The sequence below is a fragment of the Rhinoraja longicauda genome, chromosome 4 (genome assembly GCF_053455715.1).
Source record: "Rhinoraja longicauda isolate Sanriku21f chromosome 4, sRhiLon1.1, whole genome shotgun sequence".
NCBI lineage: Eukaryota > Metazoa > Chordata > Chondrichthyes > Rajiformes > Arhynchobatidae > Rhinoraja > Rhinoraja longicauda.
The window spans coordinates 33,881,534-33,902,887 of NC_135956.1; the positions used below are offsets into that span (position 1 = coordinate 33,881,534).

Genomic DNA, 21,354 nt, shown 5'->3' on the forward strand with positions numbered 1-21,354 from the left:
CCGACCTTGCAACTACAAACCAGGGTCGTCGCCAGGACAACGGGCCTTTATCGCCAGGTTAAGACTCCAAAGCAGGGTTTAGACCAATTTCCCTCCTGGGATGAATAAAGTTCCATCGTATCGTATCGTAATGTCTTGAACTTGAAGGATACAAGACAGACCCAGAAACGTGGCGACTCTTGTGTACAGCCTAAGTGTAATCTACTAATCTTACACTCTGTGCCTTTACAGATTGTGCCTTTACATTGGACTTTAGACGTTAGAGATGCACAGCGTGGAAACAGCCCCTCCGGCCCACGTCGACCATCGATCACCCCATACACTAGCGCTACCCTAAACACCAGGGACAATTTACAATTTACAGAAGGCAATTAACCGACAAACTTGCACGTCTTTGGAATATGGGAGGAAACCAGAGCACCTGGAGAAAGCCCACGTGGTTGCAGGGAGAACGTACAAACTTGTTACAGACCGTAGTCAGGATCAAACCCAGGTCTCTGGCACTGTAAGGCAGCAACTCTACCGCTGCACCCAGGTGCTTATGTATGAACAGTATGTAAAAGATTCACGACCTAGGTACATGTGACAATAATGCACCATTGAACCATTGAGTTGTTTTTATTAAGCTAGAAGCAGGAATTAGCCTGTTTGTTTTGGAATGCATCCAATGGTACTATATAATTTCCTAAATAAGGGAACCAAAACAGTGCACTGTATTCTAAGTGGGGCCTCAAAACCCTCTACCCCATACAGTTGCAACAGACCTCTCTATTCCTAAATGCCAATACCTCCCAATAAAGGTCAATATGCCATTTCTTAATAACATGCTGCACCTATCTGCTAACTTGTGCGATTCATGCACAACTACTCTGTACTTCACTCATTTAAGTCTCTCTTACTTAAGATAATAGTCTGCCTTTTGATTCCTCTTAACAAAGTACATGACTTCACACTTCCCCACATTTAGTTCCCTTTGCCAAGTTTTCACCCACTCCCTCAACCTATCTATATCCTGTTGTGATGTCGATATCCTCATCACAACTTGCCCGTCCACCTATTTCTGTATCATCGGCAAACTAGATTATCTTACATTTTGTCTCCTCCTCCGGACCATTAATATAAATAGTAAATTATTAAAAACTTATGCCTGAGGCATTCCGCTAGTTACATCTTTTCAGCCTGAAAAAAATACATTTATTTAACTCTCGATCTTCTGTGATAACCAGTCTTCAATCCATGTTAACACACATCCTGAAAATACCATAAACTCTTATCTCGTACACCAGCCTTTTATGTGGCGGAAGGAACAGTAAATGCTGGTTTACACCAAAGATAGACACATAGTGCTGGAGTAACTCAGCGGGTCAGGCAGCATCTATGGAGAAAAGAAATAGGTGATGTTTTGGGTCAAGACCCTTCTTCAGACTGAGAATCAGGGGAGAGGGAAAGTAGAGGTATGAAAATGAACGGAACCTTGTCAAATACCATTTGAAAATCCAAATACACAGCCTCTGCAGGTTCCCTTCATTTTGTCTCTATCTTTAATATTCTGTCTTCCCATTGTTTTGCAATGGGAATAGAATGGGTGATGGGACCACTAGAAAAACTGTGAGGAGCCAGCACATATACAACTCCTTAAATGGCTTCCTTCCATGCCACATATCTGTTGATTCTTCTAACAGTCTACTTTAGCTTGGTTTATATTCTGACAAAGGTGATAAATGCAAGAGATGTATTACAAGAGAGGAACTGCATAAACTCGTCTTAAATGCAAAAGAGGAACTGCATAATCTCTTTTATCATGTGACAATCAGATAATCCTATTTCCATGCTTTTTTGAATGAGAAAAAAACACATAAATCAATCACAATGAACTGCATATCTTATGAAATTTAGTTTCGAGATACAGCATGGAAACAGGCCCTTCAGCCCACCGAGTCTGCGTCGACCAGCGATCCCTGTACACTACACACTAGGGATACATTACAACCTTTACCAAAGCCAATTAATCTACAAACCTGTACGCCTTTGGAGTGTGGGAGGAAACTGGAGCACCTGGGGAAAACCCAAGTGGTCACGGGTAGAACGTACAAATTCCGTACAGACAGTACCCATAGTCAGGATCGAACCCGGGTCTCTGGCACTGTAAGGCTGCAACTCTACTGCTGTGCCACTGTGCCGCCCGAACTCTGATACATCGGAGTGTGCTTGTTTATTGCAACAACATTAATGCCCAAGCATGTGCATTTCAAGAGAAACCAAAATCTAACCACAAATTCTACCTCAGCACCGAACCACTTCCAAACTGTGGTTACTCTACATACTTTGGATATTAGATGACCATGAGCTGGTTTACATAGAATTACTGACAATTCACTGTATATTTATTGTTGTTGTTGCTTATGATGTGCCTGCAAAGCTGCAGCAAGAATTTCTGGAAATGAAGACCCAGAGATGACTTTTTCTCCAGAGATGCTGTCTGACCTGCTGACAGAACTTTGTCCCTATCTTCGCAAGAATTTCATTACTCCAGCTCATCTTTAGTGCATATGAGAAAGAAACACCATTAGTTATTTAACTCACATTGCTCATTTAAGACCATTTATTATTTCATCAATGAATATACTCCAGCGATCAGATTGTTAGTGTACATGACATGGAAAAAAGCCTTCTTAAAGGCCAAGGATGCTACCTATGACTCTCCTGCTCTTTCACTGGATTATGGAGGCCTCATTAGTATTTCCCTTCCCCAACCTCTGCGATCTATTGATCTCAAAGTATAAATAGACTAAGGTGGCATGACGTGCCAAAAAGTGAATGTCAGCATTAATTAAAGGACAGTGACTTAATCTAGGTGGCATGGTGGCTCAGCGGTAAAGTTGCTGCCTTACAGCCCTTGCAGCGTCAGGAGACCTGGGTCCGATCCTGACTACGGGCGCTGTCTGCATGGAGTGTGTACATTCTCCCCGTGACCCCATGGGTTTTCTCCGGGATCTTCGGTTTCCTCCCATACTCCAAAGACGTACAGGTTTGTAGGTTAATTGGCTTTGTATAAAATGTAAATTGTCCCTAGTGTGTGCAGGAGAGTGTTATTGTGCGGGGATCGCTGGTCGGCGCGGACTCGGTGGGCCGAAGGGCCTGCTTCCACGCTGTATCTCTAAACTAAACTAAACTAACAAGATTATAATTGATGTAGAAAAGTGTTTAGGAATATATTATTGCAGTTGTCATTTCCCTGCAGCCAACCCTGACGTTGATCAGTTCATACAGGAAAGACTAATAAGCCATCTCAAACATTGACTTTATTTATAACTAGACCAAATGTCTCAACTGAAATTAGAGATTACACGTGGCAGACCTCCAATCACAAGTTCTTGACGAGAGGCATTTACATTTTGGAATATGTTTTTAAAAAGTTCTTCAAAAGGGATCAAGTGACGATGTTCACTCACAAAGAATGGAAAGAGTGATTAGTTCAAGTGAATTGTTCCATCCTGTGTGAGGAAGAAAGGCCTGCATTTCAGTAGCACCTTGATTGATTGATTAATACTTTATTATCACATGTGCCATGTCACAGTGAAATTCTTAGTTCTGCACACCATACACATAATAAACAAAGAGGCACGTATAGGGCACTGACAAAGTTACAAAGTATTCAATGTAGTCCCCAATGGTCCCTAGTTGTTTTCCGAGCAGCTTTGTTCTCTGTGCCTCCCCCCCCCCCCCCCCCCCCCACATGCTGGGTCCCTCTTCGTTCTCGGCGGTCCCCCCCACACTGGGTCCCTCTTTGTTCTCGGCGGCCCCTCCACCCCGGGTTTCTCTTTGTTCTCGGCAGTCCCCCCCACGCCAGGTCTCTCTTTGTTCTCGGCAGCCTATCCTTGACCACCTCTGGCATCCACCGCTGGCCCGTCCGACCTCTGGCACTTCCACATCTCTGTACACCTGCAGTGATGTAGCTGCCTCTCCCCAGGTGCCTACGACAGCATCAGCCATTCGTACCAGTGCTCACGGCAGGCGGAGAGGGCGGTAAATGCTTCCACTCTGGCCTTGCCCAGCGCGGTGAGTGAATCGCGGTCAGTTCATCCCTTTATGTACCTCCGAATGCATTTTGCAACCAGCAAAGTGCCTTTGGAGTATAAACATAGAGGAAATGCTGCAGCCAATTTGTACACAACTGGTTTTAGTTTATTAACCAGCATTTGCTCGTTTCTAGCAATATTTTGATGTACTCCATCCTTTTGACCTTTAGAAATAGTGGAATGTTGATGTTACCAACTCATCAGCCTAAAGAAATATGACCTTTAGCCATGGATAGTGAAGGCAAATTGAAAGTATTGGTCAGAGTAATGACATCCAAGGAGGGGTCCCCTTTATAAGATGCATCACTGGTTAGAATTAAAGATCAGTCATTTTTACTCAGATCAGTAGATGACAAAATAAATGTTTCCAGTTGATAAATATCAGTTCAACTCTGAAAATTCTATCACGTACTCAGTAAAGCCTTTCCTCAAAAAGGAAAGGGCAGCTGTCACTGCTCTCTGCATGTGTTTATTGACTCGCTCAAGACTATATTAGAAGGTATTGTTTGTGATATTGCAGAATATTCTGACTGTGGACTGAAATTGGGTTCAGTCATGGAGGTTTGATAATAATAGAAACATAGAAAAATAGGTGCAGGAGTAGGCCATCCGGCCCTTCAAGCCAGCACCGCCATTCAATATGATCATGGCTGATCATCTAAAATCAGTATCCGGTAACTGCTTTTTCCCCATATCCCTTGATTCCTTTAGCCACAAGAACTAAATCTAACTCTCTCTTGAAAACATCCAGTGAATTGGCCTCCACTGCCTTCTGTGGCAGAGAATTTCACAAATTCACAACTCTCTGGGTGAAAAAGTTTTTCCTCATCTCAGTCATAAATGGCCTAACCCTTATTCTTAAACTGTGATCCCTGGTTCTGGACTCCCCGAACATTGGGAACATTTTTCCTGCATCTAGCCTGTCCAATCCTTTAAGAATTGTATATGTTTCCATAAGATCCCCTCTCATCCTTCTCAATTCCAGTGAATACAAGCCAAGTCGACCCATCATATGTCAGTCCCGCTACCCCGGGAATTAACCTGGTGAACCTACGCTGTACTCCCTTAATAGCAACAATGTCCTTCCTCAAATTAGGAGAACAAAATTGCACACAATACTCCACGTGCGGTCTCTCAAGGGCCCTGTACAACTGCAGTAGGACCTCCTTGTTCCTAAACTTAAATACTCTCGCAATGATGGCCAACATGCCATTAGCTTTCTTCATTGCCTGCTGCACCTGCATATTTACCTTCAATGACTGATGTACAAGCACACCCAGGTCTCATTGCACCTCCCCTTTTCCTACTCTGACACTATTCAGATAATAGTCAAGTCAAATTTATTTGTCACATACACATACACGATGTGCAGTGAAATGAAAGTGGCAATGCCTGCGGGTTGTGCACAAAAAGAATTACAGTTACAGCATATAAATAAAGTTAATAAGTTACTATTAGTGTCGACAAAAATTTAGTCTCTGGGGTTATAAAAGTTGACAGTCCTGATGGCCTGTGGGAAGAAGCTCCGTCTCATCCTCTCCGTTTTCACAGCGTGACAGCGGAGGCGTTTGCCTGATCGTAGCATCTGGAACAGTCCGTTACTGGGGTGGCAGGGGTCCCTCATGATCTTGCTTGCTCTGGATCTGCACCTCCTGATGTATAGGTCCTGCAGGGGGACGAGTGTAGTTCCCATGGTGCGTTCTGCCGAACGCACTACTCTCTGCAGGGCCATCCTGTCCTGGGCAGTGCTGTTCCCAAACCAGACTGTAATGTTGCCGGACAGGATGCCCTCTACAGCCCCAGAGTAGAAGCAATGAAGGATCCTCAGAGACACTCTGAATTTCCTCAGTTGTCTAAGGTGGTAAAGGCGCTGCTTAGCCTTACCCACCAGTGCGGCAATGTGCGTTGCCCACGTCAGATCCTCTGCGATGCGGACTCCCAAGTATTTAAAACTGCTCACCCTATCCACAATAGACCCATTTATCTCCAGTGGCGTGTATGTCCTTGGATGTTTAGCCCTTCTGAAGTCCACAATCAGCTCCTTTGTTTTAGTGACATTCAAGAGGAGGCTATTGTCCTGACACCAGAGTGCCAGATCAGCCACCTCCTCCCGGTAGGCCTTCTCATCGTTGTTGGAGATCCGGCCCACCACCACAGTGTCATCAGCAAACTTGATGATGGAGTTTGAGCTGAACCTGGCCCCACAGTCATGTGTGTACAGGGAGTACAGTAGGGGGCTAAGGACGCTTCCCTGGGGGGATCCTATGTTCAGGGTGAGGGAGCTAGATGTGTGTTCCCCCATCCTAACCACTTGGGGCCTGGCAGTGAGAAAGTCCAGGACCCAGCCCCAGTTCCAGCAGCTTCTCAACCAGTCTGCTGGGGACTATTGTGTTGAATGCTGAACTAAAGTCAATGAACAGCATCCTCACATAGCCCCCCTCGCTGTCCAGATGAGAGAGAGCGGTGTGTAGAACCTGGGAGACCGCATCATCCGTGGACCTGTTCGGACGGTATGCGAACTGTAGTGGGTCCATGTTGCGAGGAAGGAGGGCGCAGATGTGCTTCTTGACTAGCCTCTCAAAGCATTTCATGACAACCGAGGTGAGGGCCACCGGTCGGTAGTCATTTAAACACGCTGGAGAGGCATTCTTTGGCACCGGTACAATGATGGATCTTTTGAAGCATGCAGGGACCACGGACTTTGCCAAGGAGAGGTTGAATATTATGGTGAGCACTGGAGCAAGCTGAGTAGCACAAGACTTTAGTACTCGCCCAGATATACCATCTGGGCCTCCAGCTTTCCTCGTGTTCACACGCGTCAGAGCCCACCTCACCTCATGCTCGGACACCGAGAATGTGTGCACATCCCCGGCGGTGGATCCCCCTCCAGCCTCGCTAGCCAGCGCCCCTTCGGTGCTGTTTTTAGACGGCGAGCTGGTGGTGTTACCCGTCTCAAACCGTGCATAAAAAGAGTTCAGGTCATCAGCTAAGGAGGAGCCGGCACTTCCGGTTGAGGGGGTGCTGGACCTGTAGCTAGTTATTGTCCGTAGCCCCTGCCAAAGGCGCCTGGTGTCCTGCTGCTCCATCTGTGACTCCATCTTGTCCCGGTACCTCCTTTTTGCATCCTTCACTGCCCTTCGCAGTCGTTAGGACTCTCCCTTGCATTTGTCCATGTTGCCGGATGCCAGGCTGGAGTTGTAAGCAGCGGTGCGAGCATTCAAGGCCACGCGAATAGACCTGTCCACCCAGGGTTTTTGGTTAGGGAAGATACTGACCCTTACCGTGGGGATGATGGTATCGGCTATTGTGGCAATGAAGTTCGTAACCGCTTCCGCAAACTCAGTTACGTCTCTGGAACTTGCTTGGAACATGTTCCAGTCGACTTCGCTCAGTGCATCCTGCAGCATGGCCTCTGAATGGTCAGCCCACCGCTTTACGTCCCTGCAGCTGGAAAATGGCAGCGTGGTCAGATTTTCCAAAAGGAGGGAGAGAAACGGCCTTATAGCCTTTCCTGAACGGCGTGTAGCAGTGGTCCAAAGTTCTTTCCCCCCTGGTGACACACGTGATGTGTTGGTAGAAGTTGGGCATGACCTTTTTGAGATTTCCCCTATTGAAGTCTCCAGCCACCAGCACAGCCGCATCAGGGTTCTTGTTTTGGTGTTGACACAACACATCGTGTAGGGTGGACAGTGCCACGTCGGTGTCCGCATGCGGTGGGATATAGACGGCTGTGATGATCACCGAGCTGAACTCCCGGGGTAGGTAGAATGGTCGGCATGAGATAGTTAGATGTTCCAGGTCCGGCGAGCAGGAACGAGAAAGCGTCTTAATATTTCCAGGATTACACCAGTTATTATTGGTCAAGAAGCAGACTCCTCCACCCTTGGATTTCCCGGATTCTTCCGTTCTGTCCGCCCGGAAAACAGTGAAGGACTCGGATGGGCAGATCACCTGGTCAGGCACCAGCGGGGTCAGCCATGTTTCGGTCAGACAAAGGATGTTACAGTTCTTTATGTCCCTCTGGAATCTGATCCTTGCCCTCAGGTCATCCAGCTTGTTCTCCAGGGACTGGACGTTGGCCAGAAGTATGCTGGGCAGAGGTGGACGTAAGGCTTGGGCTCTCAGCCTGTTCCGAATCCCCCCTCGCTTCCCTCGGTGTTTTTTCCGACTTTCCCACTGACCTGCGCTCCCACTGCTGCTGCCGCGGTGCGCTCCTTTGATGATCTCTATCGGTATATCGGTGAGTAGTTTTCTGTTTAATAGTGCTCCGGTAGCGCTCGAGTTTAATTTTACGACCGTTTCCCGGTCGTACATTGGTTAATGCTAAGTGCCAGCACACGCTAGAGCACTTAGGGATAATTTTAAAGTAAACATACCAGTTTAAAACGCACAGTTCCCGCAGAGCTACCACGACGGCGACTGGACTGGACTGCGCCATCTTGAATCTGCCCTCCTGTTCTTGCCACCAAAGTGGATAACCTCACATTTATCCACATTATACTGCATCTGCCCACTCACCCAACCTATCCAAGTCACCCTGCAGCCTCATAGCATCCTCATCGCAGCTCACACTGCCACCCAGCTTTGTGTCATCCGCAAACTTGGAGATGTCTAAATCGTTATTATAAATTGTAAATAACTGGGGTCCCAGCACCGAGCCTTGTGACACACCACTAATCACTGCCTGCCATTCTGAAAAGGACCCGTTAATTCCCACTCTTTGCTTCCTGTCTGCCAACCAGTTCTCTATCCATGTCAATATCCTACCCCCAATACCATGTGCTCTAATTTTGCCCACTAATCTCTTGTGTAGGACCTTGTCAAAGGCTATTTGAAAGTCCAGATACATCACATCCACTGGCTCGGCCTTATCCATTCTACTTCTTACATCCTTAAAAAATTGCAAAGATTAGTCAAACATGATTTCCCCTTCATAAATCCATGTTGACTTTGACCAATCCTGTCACTGCTTTCTAAATGCGCTGCTATAACATCTTTCACAGTCGACTCAAGCATCTTCCCCACTATCGATGTAAGGCTAACTGGTCTATAATTCCCTGTTTTCTCTTTCCCTCCTTTCTTAAAAGGTTGAGTTACATTGGCTACCCACCAGTCCACAGGAACTGATCCAGAGTTGAGAGACCATTGGAAAATGATCACCAATGCATCCATAATTTCTAGGGCCACCTCCTTGATTACTCTGGGATGCAGACCATCAGGCCCTGGGGATTTATCTGCTTTCAGTCCCAACAGTTTACTTAACACTATTTCCTGACTAATGTGGATTCCCTTCAGTTCCTCCCTCCCACTAGATCCTCTGTCCCCGAGTATTTCCGGTAGATTGTTTGTGTCTTCCTCAGTGAAGACAGAACCAAAGTACTTGTTTAACTGTTCTGCCATTTCTTTCTTTCCCATTATAAATTCACCTGTCTCTGATTGTAAGGGACATTTGTCTTCACTAATCTTTTCCTTTTTACATATCAAAAGAAGCTTTTAGAGTCAGTTTTTATGTTCCCTCTTAAGGGCCTGTCCCACTTAGGCGATTTTTTTGGCGACTGCCAGCAACTGTCAAAGTCATAGCAGATCGCCAAAATTTTCTTTTACCCGACGACTATGACCACGACAATGCCATGTCAGGTCGAGATTACAGCGTCTTCGGAAACATCGCAAAGATACACACGCTGTCAATGCTTCTCCGGCGTCCTGATTTTCGCTGAAATCACTGACAAGTCAGTAAGTACTTGAGAGTTTTGAACTATAACATCTTGTATGGGTTACTTAAAAACCAAGCTTCACCGTAACAAGGAATAAACTGGATTTAATTCTAGTTTACTAACAGCTGTATTAAAAAAAAATTTTTTTAAAGTGGTTAAGTGGATTTTTGTGAACAGTGTGTGGGCATTCTTTGAAAATGTAAAGGAGATGCATATCTGGTTTCTGGGTTGCATATCTGGGTTTGGAGCCCACTTTAAATGTGATGGCTGAGGCCATAAACATCGCGAAAATCCCCACGCTTACCTGACCGTCAAACTGTGGCCTCCAATCTACCTGTCAAATGTCGTGACGGTAAATAAATTGGTTAAACACAAGCATTTTATGGTATTTTGAAATGACTTTACTTATTTTAATATTATGTGCTTCTAAATGCATCTAAGAGAACCTATCAAACCTGGGGCATGCGACAGCGCCCGCAGTAAGCAACGATACCTGCCGACAAGCCAGCTGTCGCCGAGAAATTTCAAACTGGATGATTTCTCAGCGATGCACTGAGATCCACTGACTCCTCATCCTCATGATCATGCCTGCGCCTCCCCTGCGAACTGTCGGCGACAGCCTAGTCGCCGGCAGTCGCCTTAAAATCGCTTAAGTGGGACAGACCCTTTAATTAATCCCTTTGTCCTCCTCTGTTGAGTTCTAAATTTCTCCCAGTCCTCCGGTTTGTTGCTTCCTCTGGTCAAATTATATGCTTTTCCTTGGATTTAACACTATCCTTGATTTCCCTCGTTATCCACGGTTGAGCCACCTTCCCCGTTTTAGTTTTGCGCCAGACAGGGATGAACAATTTTTGGAGTTTATCCATGCGATCTTTAAATCTTTGCCATTGCATCTCCACCGTCAACCCTTTAAGTATAATTTGCCCGTCTATCCGACCAGCCAATTCCCGTCTCATACTTTCAAAGTCTCCTTTCTTTAAGTTCAGGACCCTAGTCTCTGACAAGTGTCACTCTCCATCCAAATGCAGAATTCCACCATATTATGGTCACTGTTGCCCAAGGGGCCTTGCAAAACAAGATCGCTAACTAATCCTTCCTCATTACACAATACCCAGTCTAGGATGGCCTGACCTCTAGTCGTTTCCTCGACATATTGGAAATCCTCCTCCTCAGCGCTGCTACCAATTTGGTTGGCCCAATCTATATGTAGATTAAAGTCACCCATGATAACTGCTGTACCTTTGCTACACGCATCCCTAATTTCCTGCTTGATGCTATCCCCAACCTCCCTACTGCTGTTTGGTGGTCTGTATACAACGCCAACAAGGGTTTTCTGCCCTTGGCTATTTCGCAGTTCTACCCATGCCGATTCTACAGCATCCAAGCTAATGTTCTACTTGCTGTTGCATTAATCTCCTCTTTAACCAGCAATGCCACCCCACCTCCTCTTCCTTTCTGTCTGTTCTTCCTGAATATTGAATACCCCTGCTTGTTTAGCTTCCAGCCTTGGTCACCCTGGAGCCATGTCTCCATAATTCCAACTATATCATATTCCTTAACTACTAACTGCACAATCAATTAATCCACCTTATTACGAATAATGTTGAAAGTCAGACTCGCTAATCTTCTGAATTTTGACTTAATGCGGATGAGAAGCGGCAATGATCCCTCCTCTCATTGCAGACATTTACAACACAACAGGGAACTGTTAAGCAAGCCTGTTGTGACTGTGTGTAGGAAGGAACTGCAGACGCTGGTTTAAACTGAAGATAGACACAAAATGCTGGAGTAACTCAGCAAGACGGGCAGCATCACTGGGGAGATGGAATGTTTGACATTTCGGGTCCCAAGAAGGGTCTCGACCCGAAACCTCACCTATTCTTCTCTCCAGAGATGCTGCCTGTCCTGCTGAGTTACTCCAGTTTTTTGTGTGGATATCTCCTGTTGTGACTGTGCCAGGTATTTGAATGAGCTTCAATCACTTCCTCTTTTTTCCTATCGCTTTTCAGATTCTCCCGCTCCACACTTCCTACCAAGGCCAATCCCTTTTGGAAAAGTATTACAGATCAACCTCATGTTATAGACGGCGTATAAGTGAGGTTATACAGTGGCCTGCAGCGACACAGAGTGGCACAATGAGGGTTTATTGTTTAGTTTAGTTTAGAGATACAGTGCAGAAACAAGCCCTTCGGCCCACCGAGTCCGTGCCGACCAGCGATCCCCATACACTAGCACTATCCTACACACACAAGGGACAATCTACAATTCTACCGTCAATTAGCCTCCAAACCTGTCCGTCTTTGTAGTATGGAAGGAAACTGGAAAACCCACGCAGTTCACGGGGAGAACATACAAACTCCATAGAGAATAGCGTCCGTAGTCAGGATTGAACCCTGGATCTGGCACTAGCAACTCTACCGCTGCACCACCGAACCTCCCATGGTATATTGTATATCCCATGTAACCCTATGGAACTGAGTCACCCCTTTCATAGACACAAAACGCTAGAATAACTCAGCGGGTCAGGCAGCATCTCTGGAGATAAAGGAGTAGGAGACGTTTCGGGTCGAGACCCTTCTTCAGACGTCTCAACCCAAAATGTCACCTATTCCTTTTCTCCAGAGATGCCGCCTGTTCTGCTGAGTTACTCCAACATTTTATGTCTATCTTCGGTGCAAACCGGCATCTGCAGTTCATTTCCTGCCCATTTTGTCATCCCTTTAATGATGGCCTTATGTATGAGGAATGGTAATGTGAATATATTTGAAAATGCTGAGTGTATTTGTAGAAATTGTCTGTGGTAATATTCAGCACTTCGCCCACTGTAAGGGAAAACATTGTAAATATAAAGAGGCAAAAACTGTACTTAAGAGGCTTCTTCCTTTATTACTGCAGCTTGTTCACTGATGTACAAATGCATCCCTGCAATAGCTTCCCACTGCTCCCACTGATTAATTATAAAGAGCTCTTACTTCTCACTTGCATTCTGAGAAGATGTGATCTACACACTGACACATTACCGAACACATTGCATTTTGTTGCTGATAACTCAGTGTCAGTCTGCACTTGAAATCTCATTGATTTCCATGTGAGACTTGTCATGTTTGCTAAGTGTGGATCATCTTTCAGTGCCAGAGTAACAGCTGTATCATGTTTAGTGCAGCTAATCGTTATTCTCAGCCGGCAATGACCTCCCTCTGAGGCTGTTTCGACTTGCAATATAATTGCAGATGTCTTTGAGGTATATCTCATCTTGCAGATCTTTATTAGTTCAGTGCATTCTTAGAATATCGAGCATAGATCAGTGCAGCCCAGGAACAGGTGCTTTGGCCCACGATGTCTTTGCCGACCATGATGGTAATTTAAACTGATGCCAACCTGCATGTGTGGGAAAGAACTGCAGATGCTGGTTTAAATCGAAGTTAGACACAAAATGCTGGAGTAACTCAGCGGGACACGCAGCATCGCTGAAGAGAAGGAATGGGTGACGTTTCAGGTTGAGATCAACCTGCATGTGAACCATATCCCCCCATTCTCACACCTCTTCATGTCTCTGTCTAAATTCTTCTTGAACATTACCTCTTAAACATTACTGTCATATCTGTTTCAATCACCTACCCTCACCGTGCATTCCAGGCACACACCACTCTGTAAAAAAATTGTCGCAAATCCCTTTAAACATTCCCTTCCCACCTCTCATATTTGACATTTCCACCCGGAGCAATAGATCCCAACTATCTACACTATCTTTGCGTCTCATATACTTCTAGCCAGTCGCCCCGCAGTCCATGATGCTCCAGACCAAAAATGCACATTTGACCAACCTCTCCTTATAGACAGTACTCTTAAATCCAGTCAAAATCCTAGCAAATCTCTTTTGAACCCTCTCCAAAACCTCCACATCCTTCCTGTAATGTGGCAACCAGAACTGCGTAAAATATCGACAAACCTTTTGACTCAATACCTCAACCTATTAAGGCATACTTACTGTATGCCCTCTTTACCATTCCATCCACTTGTGTTGCCATTTTCAAGTAACCATGGACTTAGGTTTAGGTTTATAATAATTGTCACACGCACAGAGGTACAGTGAAAGGCTTTATTTTGCATGCTATCCAATCAGATCTTGCACCCCAAGATCCCTCTGAACATCAATGCTCCAATGAATCCTGCCATTAAGTATACATTTTCCCCTTACATTTATCCTCCTAAAGTGCAATGCCTCACATTTGTCTAGATTTAAAAAATGTGTATATTTAGATTTGTCTAGATTTAGGGGCAACACGGTGGCGTAGCGGTAGAGCTAATGCCAGGAGCCAGCGCTGCCGTCGCAGCTGCGGCTTGCCTGCAGTCCGTCTGTCTTTTGTGTTTTTTGTTGTTTTTGTCTGAATTGTAGTTTTAATATGATGTAGTGTTGTATGTTATGTTTTTGGGGGGGGGGGGGGTGGGAGGGAACGGGAACTGTAACATTCTCCAGAACGGAGACGCGACCTTTGTTCTGTGTCGTGTCTCCGTTCCCGTTGCGGCCTACCACTGGCCATGCACCTGGGACCACCTGGGGCTCTGGTTCGCAGAGCCCGCGGCCCAGACTCACCACCTGCGGCGCTGGCTGCCTGCGGATGCTGCGGGCGCGGCTGCGACTCATCTCCGGAGGCTCCGGCGCGGGCCGCGTGGACGTCGGAAGCCCGCAGCCCCCTGGATGGGGGCCGACATCGGGAGCTCCGGCAGCGGCAGCGTGTTCGCCCGCCCCGAATCGCGGGGCTTGGGTCGGCCCGCCGCGGACCTTTCACCATCCGGCGCGGCCTGGAATAGGCCGTGGACCTTTCACCGCCCGGCGGGGGCTTCAATATCGGGAGCCCCGACCGCCCCGACGTGGCAACTCCAACAGCCTGACCGCGGGAGAAGACGGCAGGGAAGAGAAAAAGACATTTTTGGCCTTCCATCACAGTGAGAAGGGACTGGAGGAGACTCACTGTGATGGATGTTTCTTTTTGTTTGGTGTTAGTTGTGATTGTATGTGTTATTGCAATTTTATTGATTAATCTTATTGGTCTTATTGTTCAACTGCGGGTAATGTTTCATTTTACTACACATTTATGTGTATGTAACAAATAAACGACTATTGACTATTGACTATTACAGTGCCAGAGACTCTAGACAAATCTAGACTGAAGGCTCAAAACCTTATCTATCCATGTTCGCCAGAGATGCTGCCTGACCTACTGAGTTACTCCAGTATTTTGTCGCCCTTTGTATGTTAACCAGCATCTGCAGTTCTTTATGTTTCTGCAGATTAATTTGGGTGTTGTCTTTGAAATTGATATGTGCCAATGATAAATATTTCAGCCCATCCCACCATTGCCTCATGGTAGATTAAGGGGCCTGTTCCACTTAGGTGTTTTTTTAGGCGACTGTCGGTGACTGCAATAGTCGTAGCAGGTTGCCCGAAACACCGGCGACTGAACCCCTCCTTCTACAACAATGTCTACGACTAGCTACACAACCTACCACCTAGTCGACGTCAAACTACGGCAAGCTAACGAAAACCGGTGACCCAATCGTCGCGACTTAGGACATCCAACTACGACCGCACCTACGACAGCCTACGACCACACTTGCGGCAGCCTACGACGGCGGAACGGTGGCGCATCGGTAGAGTTGCTGCCTTACAGCGAATGCAGCGCCTGAGACTCAGGTTCAATCCTGACTACGGGTGCCGTCTGTACGGAGTTTGTACGTTCTCCCCGTGACCTGCGTGGGTTTTCTCCGAGATCTTCGGTTTCCTCCCACACTCCAAAGACGTACAGGTATGTAGGTTAATTGACTGGGTAAAATGTAAAAATTGTCCCTTGTGTGTGTAGAATAGTGTTAATGTGCGGGGATCGCTGGGTGACGCGGACTCGGTGGGCCGAAGGGCCTGTTTCCGCGCTGTATCTCTGAATCTAAAAAAAAATCTAAAATCAAAGTCAACCTACATCTACCCACGACAAGCTACGACAAGCTACGACCGTGTCGCCGACAACTGAAGACAATTCACGTTGTTTTGGCTTCCGCACTTGTCGCCGGTTGACGTAGGTAGTCGCCAATGGAATGCAACGAAGTCAGCACCGGTGATAACCTACGTCGCCTGGCGACAACCTGACGACAACCTACGACAGTGACTACATCAGGAGACGATAAGCAACGATCTTTGGCGTCAAACCAACTGTTGCCGAAAATTGTTAAACATTTCAAAATCCAGTGGCGACCAGAAAAACGCTACGACTCTTTGGAGACGACTCACGACCATACAGGCGACACCCAGGCAACCTTGTGGCCACAGCCTAGTCACCTAAAATATCGCCTAAGTGGGACAGAGTTCTGATCACATCACAAGATGTTGCATTCCTTTCTTCCTTCATCTTTGGCCTTACCTCATACTCCTCCTTGAACCCGTAGCCTTCGGCACACTTCATCTGTGTGATGTGTTGCAGCAGGTCTGCTACTCGAATGGCCGGGTGGAGCTGCCCTGTCTGATACGGTACATCCACGGGCTCTCGTTTCTTGTGCGGGTGGGACTGTGTCAAGTTGCTGGCCTCGTTGTTGACTGTGTGATTCTCATCTACATGCAGACAGCAACAGACACATTAGCTCTCCCACAGTCGGACTGCGTTGTGAAAGCTTCACTTTCCAAGTACATTAGATTCACATTTCTTTTAATCAAGCAGTGTGAACTGCTTGGACAGGTACTCTTAAAGCTGCAGTATGATAGCCATTCTCAAAAGCCGCCACAAAGATCGATAGTAAAGAGTTCCCAGGATCAAAAGCCAATTCTCTTTAATTAATACTTTTAATTAATAACAACTTTTACATAGTCCGGATTGATTGCAGAGTTTATAGAATCATAGATCCGAAATGTAACAGTGGTCTACTAACCGACGATTCTGATCTAGTAATCCAGAGACCTCGGAAACTAAAGGCAAGGACTCAATGGCTGGAAGTTCATCCTTCATCCACATAGTGTTCACAGTGTGTTGTTCCATTGCCTCTAAAGTTCAGTTGCATTTACTATGATCAAAATGATTGTTGAAAACAGTGTATCACTTTTGGCCACTATTACACATTTGACCCGGTATTACTGACCTGTATAAAATTTTAGACCCACATCCTTTCATGGATGATGAGGAATTTAAATTTAATTAAAGTTTTAGCCTCACGGTGACAACGAAGCACTTGGATTTCATAAAAATGCAGCTGCCTTCAATGAAAGGGAAACTCCTATCATTAATCACTCTGGCCTTGGTGTGACTCTCGGCAATATGCTGGACACTGAAGTGGTCTACCACGATCCTCCCAGGGCTATTAGGAAATGGGTGACAAATTACTGCCATTCTCAGTGATAGTCACACCCTCGGAAAGAATTAAAAGTGAAAGATTATTCATTATTATACGAGGGATAGATAATTGCGATCAAAATCTCAAGGAAAGAACTTCTTAAAATAGGAATAAGTTGTTGGGGAGAACGTGAATGGAGCAAAGAACTTGAGTATATGGATAAAGCACAGACAGTGTAGGATGGGTTTTGATGGGCTGAATAGCTCTTGTCCATTTTCTCTCAATCTCAGCAATGGCTTAGCTGAAGTATTGAGACCACAGTTAATGCTCATTGCTTTCCAATAAGCTTTGTGGGTAAATACAAATAGATGGCAGATAAGGACACAATTGAGGTGAACTGCAATAGTTTATACAGCTGACAAGACTTATTTGTATATTTCACGCCAAATCAAAAGGTACTGGAGTAACTCAGTTGTAGTTCACCTGCGGAGGACATGGGTAGATGATGTTTCGGGTTGAGACCTTTCTTCAGACTCTGTCTGAAAAAGGTTCCTGACTCAAGATTCTAACACCTGCAGTTCCCTGCACCTCTACATATATTTAACATACTTGCAGAACAAAATAACTGCAAATGTTGGAAATCAGAAATCTTTGGAGAGAAAAATAGTTATTTTCTCTCTCACCCGCATTATGGATATTTGGTGAAGTGACTTAAAATGTTCCGGCAAAAACGTGGTAGTCGTGAATGAAAGAGAGACAGCTGTAAAAACGCAATGATAAAAATTGTGCTTAATTCAATTTTAATTTGCTGAAAGGGATCAAATATTTCAATTTTTGTGCACAGTTTTATTACATAAATTCCTTCGGCTTCTGTAACATACCACAGCTTTAAAGTACTGCAACCATCGTTAAGTTTCTGTGAAGGAGAATAAACTGCATCTCGTCCTCAAGGCCATGCTATTTATCAAACAGGTCTTGGACAAGATGGCCACCCATAATCAGAAGTATTTAATATTCATCACAAAGCTAGAAGAAAATACATGGAAATAATATGCCCCTGAATTAAAATGAAATCTAGGTCCAGAAATTATTAACTCTTTTCATTTATAAAGATCTAGAAGCAAATAAAATAAATTAACATTCCCTTCCAGCTGAAAGAAATACACTCAACAAAAGCAATAGTAATTTTTGGGCAAGGCCACTTTATATCCAATTGCAAAAGAAACGAAAAACAATCAAATGTAGCAATTGCGACAGATTTCAACACATTTCCTAAGGCCAGTTTGCAGAATGGTTTTAATTTCCAGCCTTGATTTCATTAAAAAATTGCAGAAAGCCATTATAGTGTACATCAGGATGGAGGATGAAATGCTCAATGCCACTCCAAGCTTAGCTTTAAAAAAAATTACAATGAAAAGGCCAGGCACAATAATTATCCAATGGAAGATAAAATGGTAAATGCAAGAGGTCGTCCATCTTGGGAGGGGTGAGGTGCGTGATTGAGGTGGGTGGTGAAAGGGTCGGTGGAGGAAAGTGGGGGAGAGGGCAGAGAGGGTTAATGTCTTAAAGATTCGCTTCGCATGCCACAGAGTCAATGGCGTCATGGATTGCCGCGCACGGCATGAAATGCTATATGTCAACTGCCATGCAAGTCAACACACAACAAAACTGGCCAGAATCGGGTGAGCTGTACAATGTGCCTGAGTGAGGTACAGGGCAAATGAGAAACTTACCATTTATTGGCACTTTTTTTTACAGATACATAACAGGTTAATGTGGAGAAGAAATAAAAAGAAGAAAAGGAAACAGGGCATAAGCAACAGTACGGTGAACATCATAAAATATAGATCTAAAAATAATTTTACATCATTTTGTTTAAAAATTTGACAGTTCTTAACTACCTCGATAAATTAATCACAGAAAAGATTGTGTTACGACTGGCTTGGTTTTCTTTCGATTTTGTTGTTTTTTTAAATCGAACATGTCACTGGTGTGCTTGGACTACAAGACTTATGCCCTAATAAATCAACGTTTGAAGGATGGAGTTCCCAAATGGTGCAAGCTGGCAGGAATATCCTTTAACCAGATATGATTTGGGTCTTCGGTATAAATCAGTGACAACCTTGTAGGGCTAATGTTGTGTGGGAGGTCATTGCATGACAATTCCAATAGCAAGTCATGCTCAGTTCCGTTAAACCAACCACACTCAGATTCAATACTTTCACCTTTGATCAAATAAACTGACGGCAAAAAAAGCGAGAACTGCTGTTTAAAATAAGAGAAATTAGATCTCCATTTCCCAGGGACCGTCGCTAATTTAAAATTAAATCTGAATTATCAACTTCAAGATAACATCAATTGTAAGGTGAAAATTGCGTGCATTTGCTTCTCAGCGTTTCTGCCCCCCATTCTCCCCTTTTCCTCTGGAACTGGGGGTTTCCTGTTGGAATGTGGTCCCATGGGTGCCTAAAACTGTCTGGTAGCTAAACAAGCTGACATTCTTCATGTGTGAGTGTTGGTGAGCATTACAGCTGAGCTGAACTTATCCTCACAGGGTATCTGTGCAATCATAGCATTGCATGCCAGGGTAGGAGGTTCCTCAGCCGATCAAGACCATGCTGGTCGAGCAATCCCATCAGTCCCATTCTCCATCATTTGTTTTTCTCCTGCAAATTCTTCTCTCTAACATGCCTACTCGATTCCCTTCAGAGGGCCTTAAACACAGGTGCACACACATGCGATTTTTCAGAGGGTGAGTGGATGGGCAGGGCAGGGGAGGGCTTGGATGGAAAGCTGTGGTCAGGAGCAGGAACTCCGGCTGATTTTTTTCTCCTCCTGGACCCATTTGTTGCATGTTTTTTTTTCACGCTAACCAAGAACGGCCAAATCAGCACAGGCCTGGTATCAAATCTCGAAGCTTCCTGGGCTAATTGGTTGATAATGAACATTTTGCATGAGAGGCGAGTGAAATTAAGTTCTCTTATGCCATGTAACAATTGAGACACAAGTCACTGAACCAATTTATTTCATCTTACAAATGCACAAAAACTCCGGAGACGGGAAAATTCTGAAATCAAAACAGAAAATACTGGGAATAGTTCAGTTGAAAGATCATTGACCTCGCCATGCAAAATTTCTCCAGCAGATTCTGCCTGACTTGCTGAGTATTTCCAGCATTTTATGTTTTTGATTTTTTTTTTCATCTGCTTGACTTGCAGTAAACTGGGAAAAGTAAGAAAGGTCCTCACCTAATATTGCTGTTGGCACGAAAGGATCTGCTGACCAGGCATTAAGTAGAACCAAGACACAAGGTGGTACCAAACCAGAGAAAAAACTAAAGTTAGTTTCCATCTTAATTTTCTGCATAAGCATTTATATCTTAAATATTTATTCGAACACTATCAATGAATTAAAAACTGGTGACAAAGTCGTTAACTTTACAAGATCGGACTTGTAAACGCATTCCAGATTCCCTTCATATCTAAGGTAAAGGACACCTAAGAGTGATTTCATGGATTAATTGAAAGGCTTGGACATTGTAAATGCAGAATCAGTAATCTTTGAATTAATAAACCAGGCAGGAGTCTAACCTCCATCCGCAGTTTGGAAGGGCAGCAATAGTTTATTGGGCATGATTGCAATTCAGTGATCTAATCCAGCACAAACACTGATGTGAATATGATGGTGTGTGAAGTTCATCTTAAGATGTTGAATCAGGGAGTTGCAGTTTAAAAAAAATAGATTTACCTACTTTGAAATGGAGGGCAAAGGAGAAATGCATACGGGTTAATTACCTAAATGTGAAGAATTGCATGTGGATTGTATTTAGCTTATGGACCTTTTCTATGTACATTTAAAACATGTACTTAAAGGCTAGACAATTCTGTTGACTATACGTACAGCAAATGTTATATTGATGGGAGAAATTACTTCACAAATTCACATCAGCAACAAAATATTAGCTGGAGAAATATAATATGAATTATTTGAGTTTGGAAATTAACGAGCCCAACAATTAATTTGCATCCAATAGAAAATAATAATGAATAATCTGCTCTACGCCACTGTGTTTAATGTCATTCACAAAATATGAATGAAAGATTGAATGCTATCACTTTCCATTTGTTAGGAAGTTATCTTAAATTTTTCATCTGGGTGTTTTGCTTTCAATGCACAAGTTGTTGCCTACATTGCAGCAGTCACGACATTAGTTTCTAGGATATATTAAATATTTATGCTTAGAAATT

General features: G+C 44.6%; 1 protein-coding gene across 6 annotated transcripts in view; it reads right to left on the reverse strand.

Moving 5' to 3' along the window:
- LOC144592686 (receptor-type tyrosine-protein phosphatase mu) overlaps positions 1-21,354 on the reverse strand; it is a 606,124-nt gene that overhangs the window by 96,982 nt on the left and 487,788 nt on the right. For 4 of the 6 annotated variants that reach the window (XM_078397499.1, XM_078397500.1, XM_078397496.1 and 1 more), the window contains one exon: positions 16,207-16,394. In XM_078397499.1, the coding sequence (XP_078253625.1) occupies positions 16,207-16,394 (188 nt within the window). Of the gene's footprint in view, positions 1-16,206; positions 16,395-20,355; positions 20,383-21,354 lie in introns of all 6 variants that reach the window. The other 2 variants (XM_078397495.1, XM_078397494.1) reach the window with 1 other exon arrangement.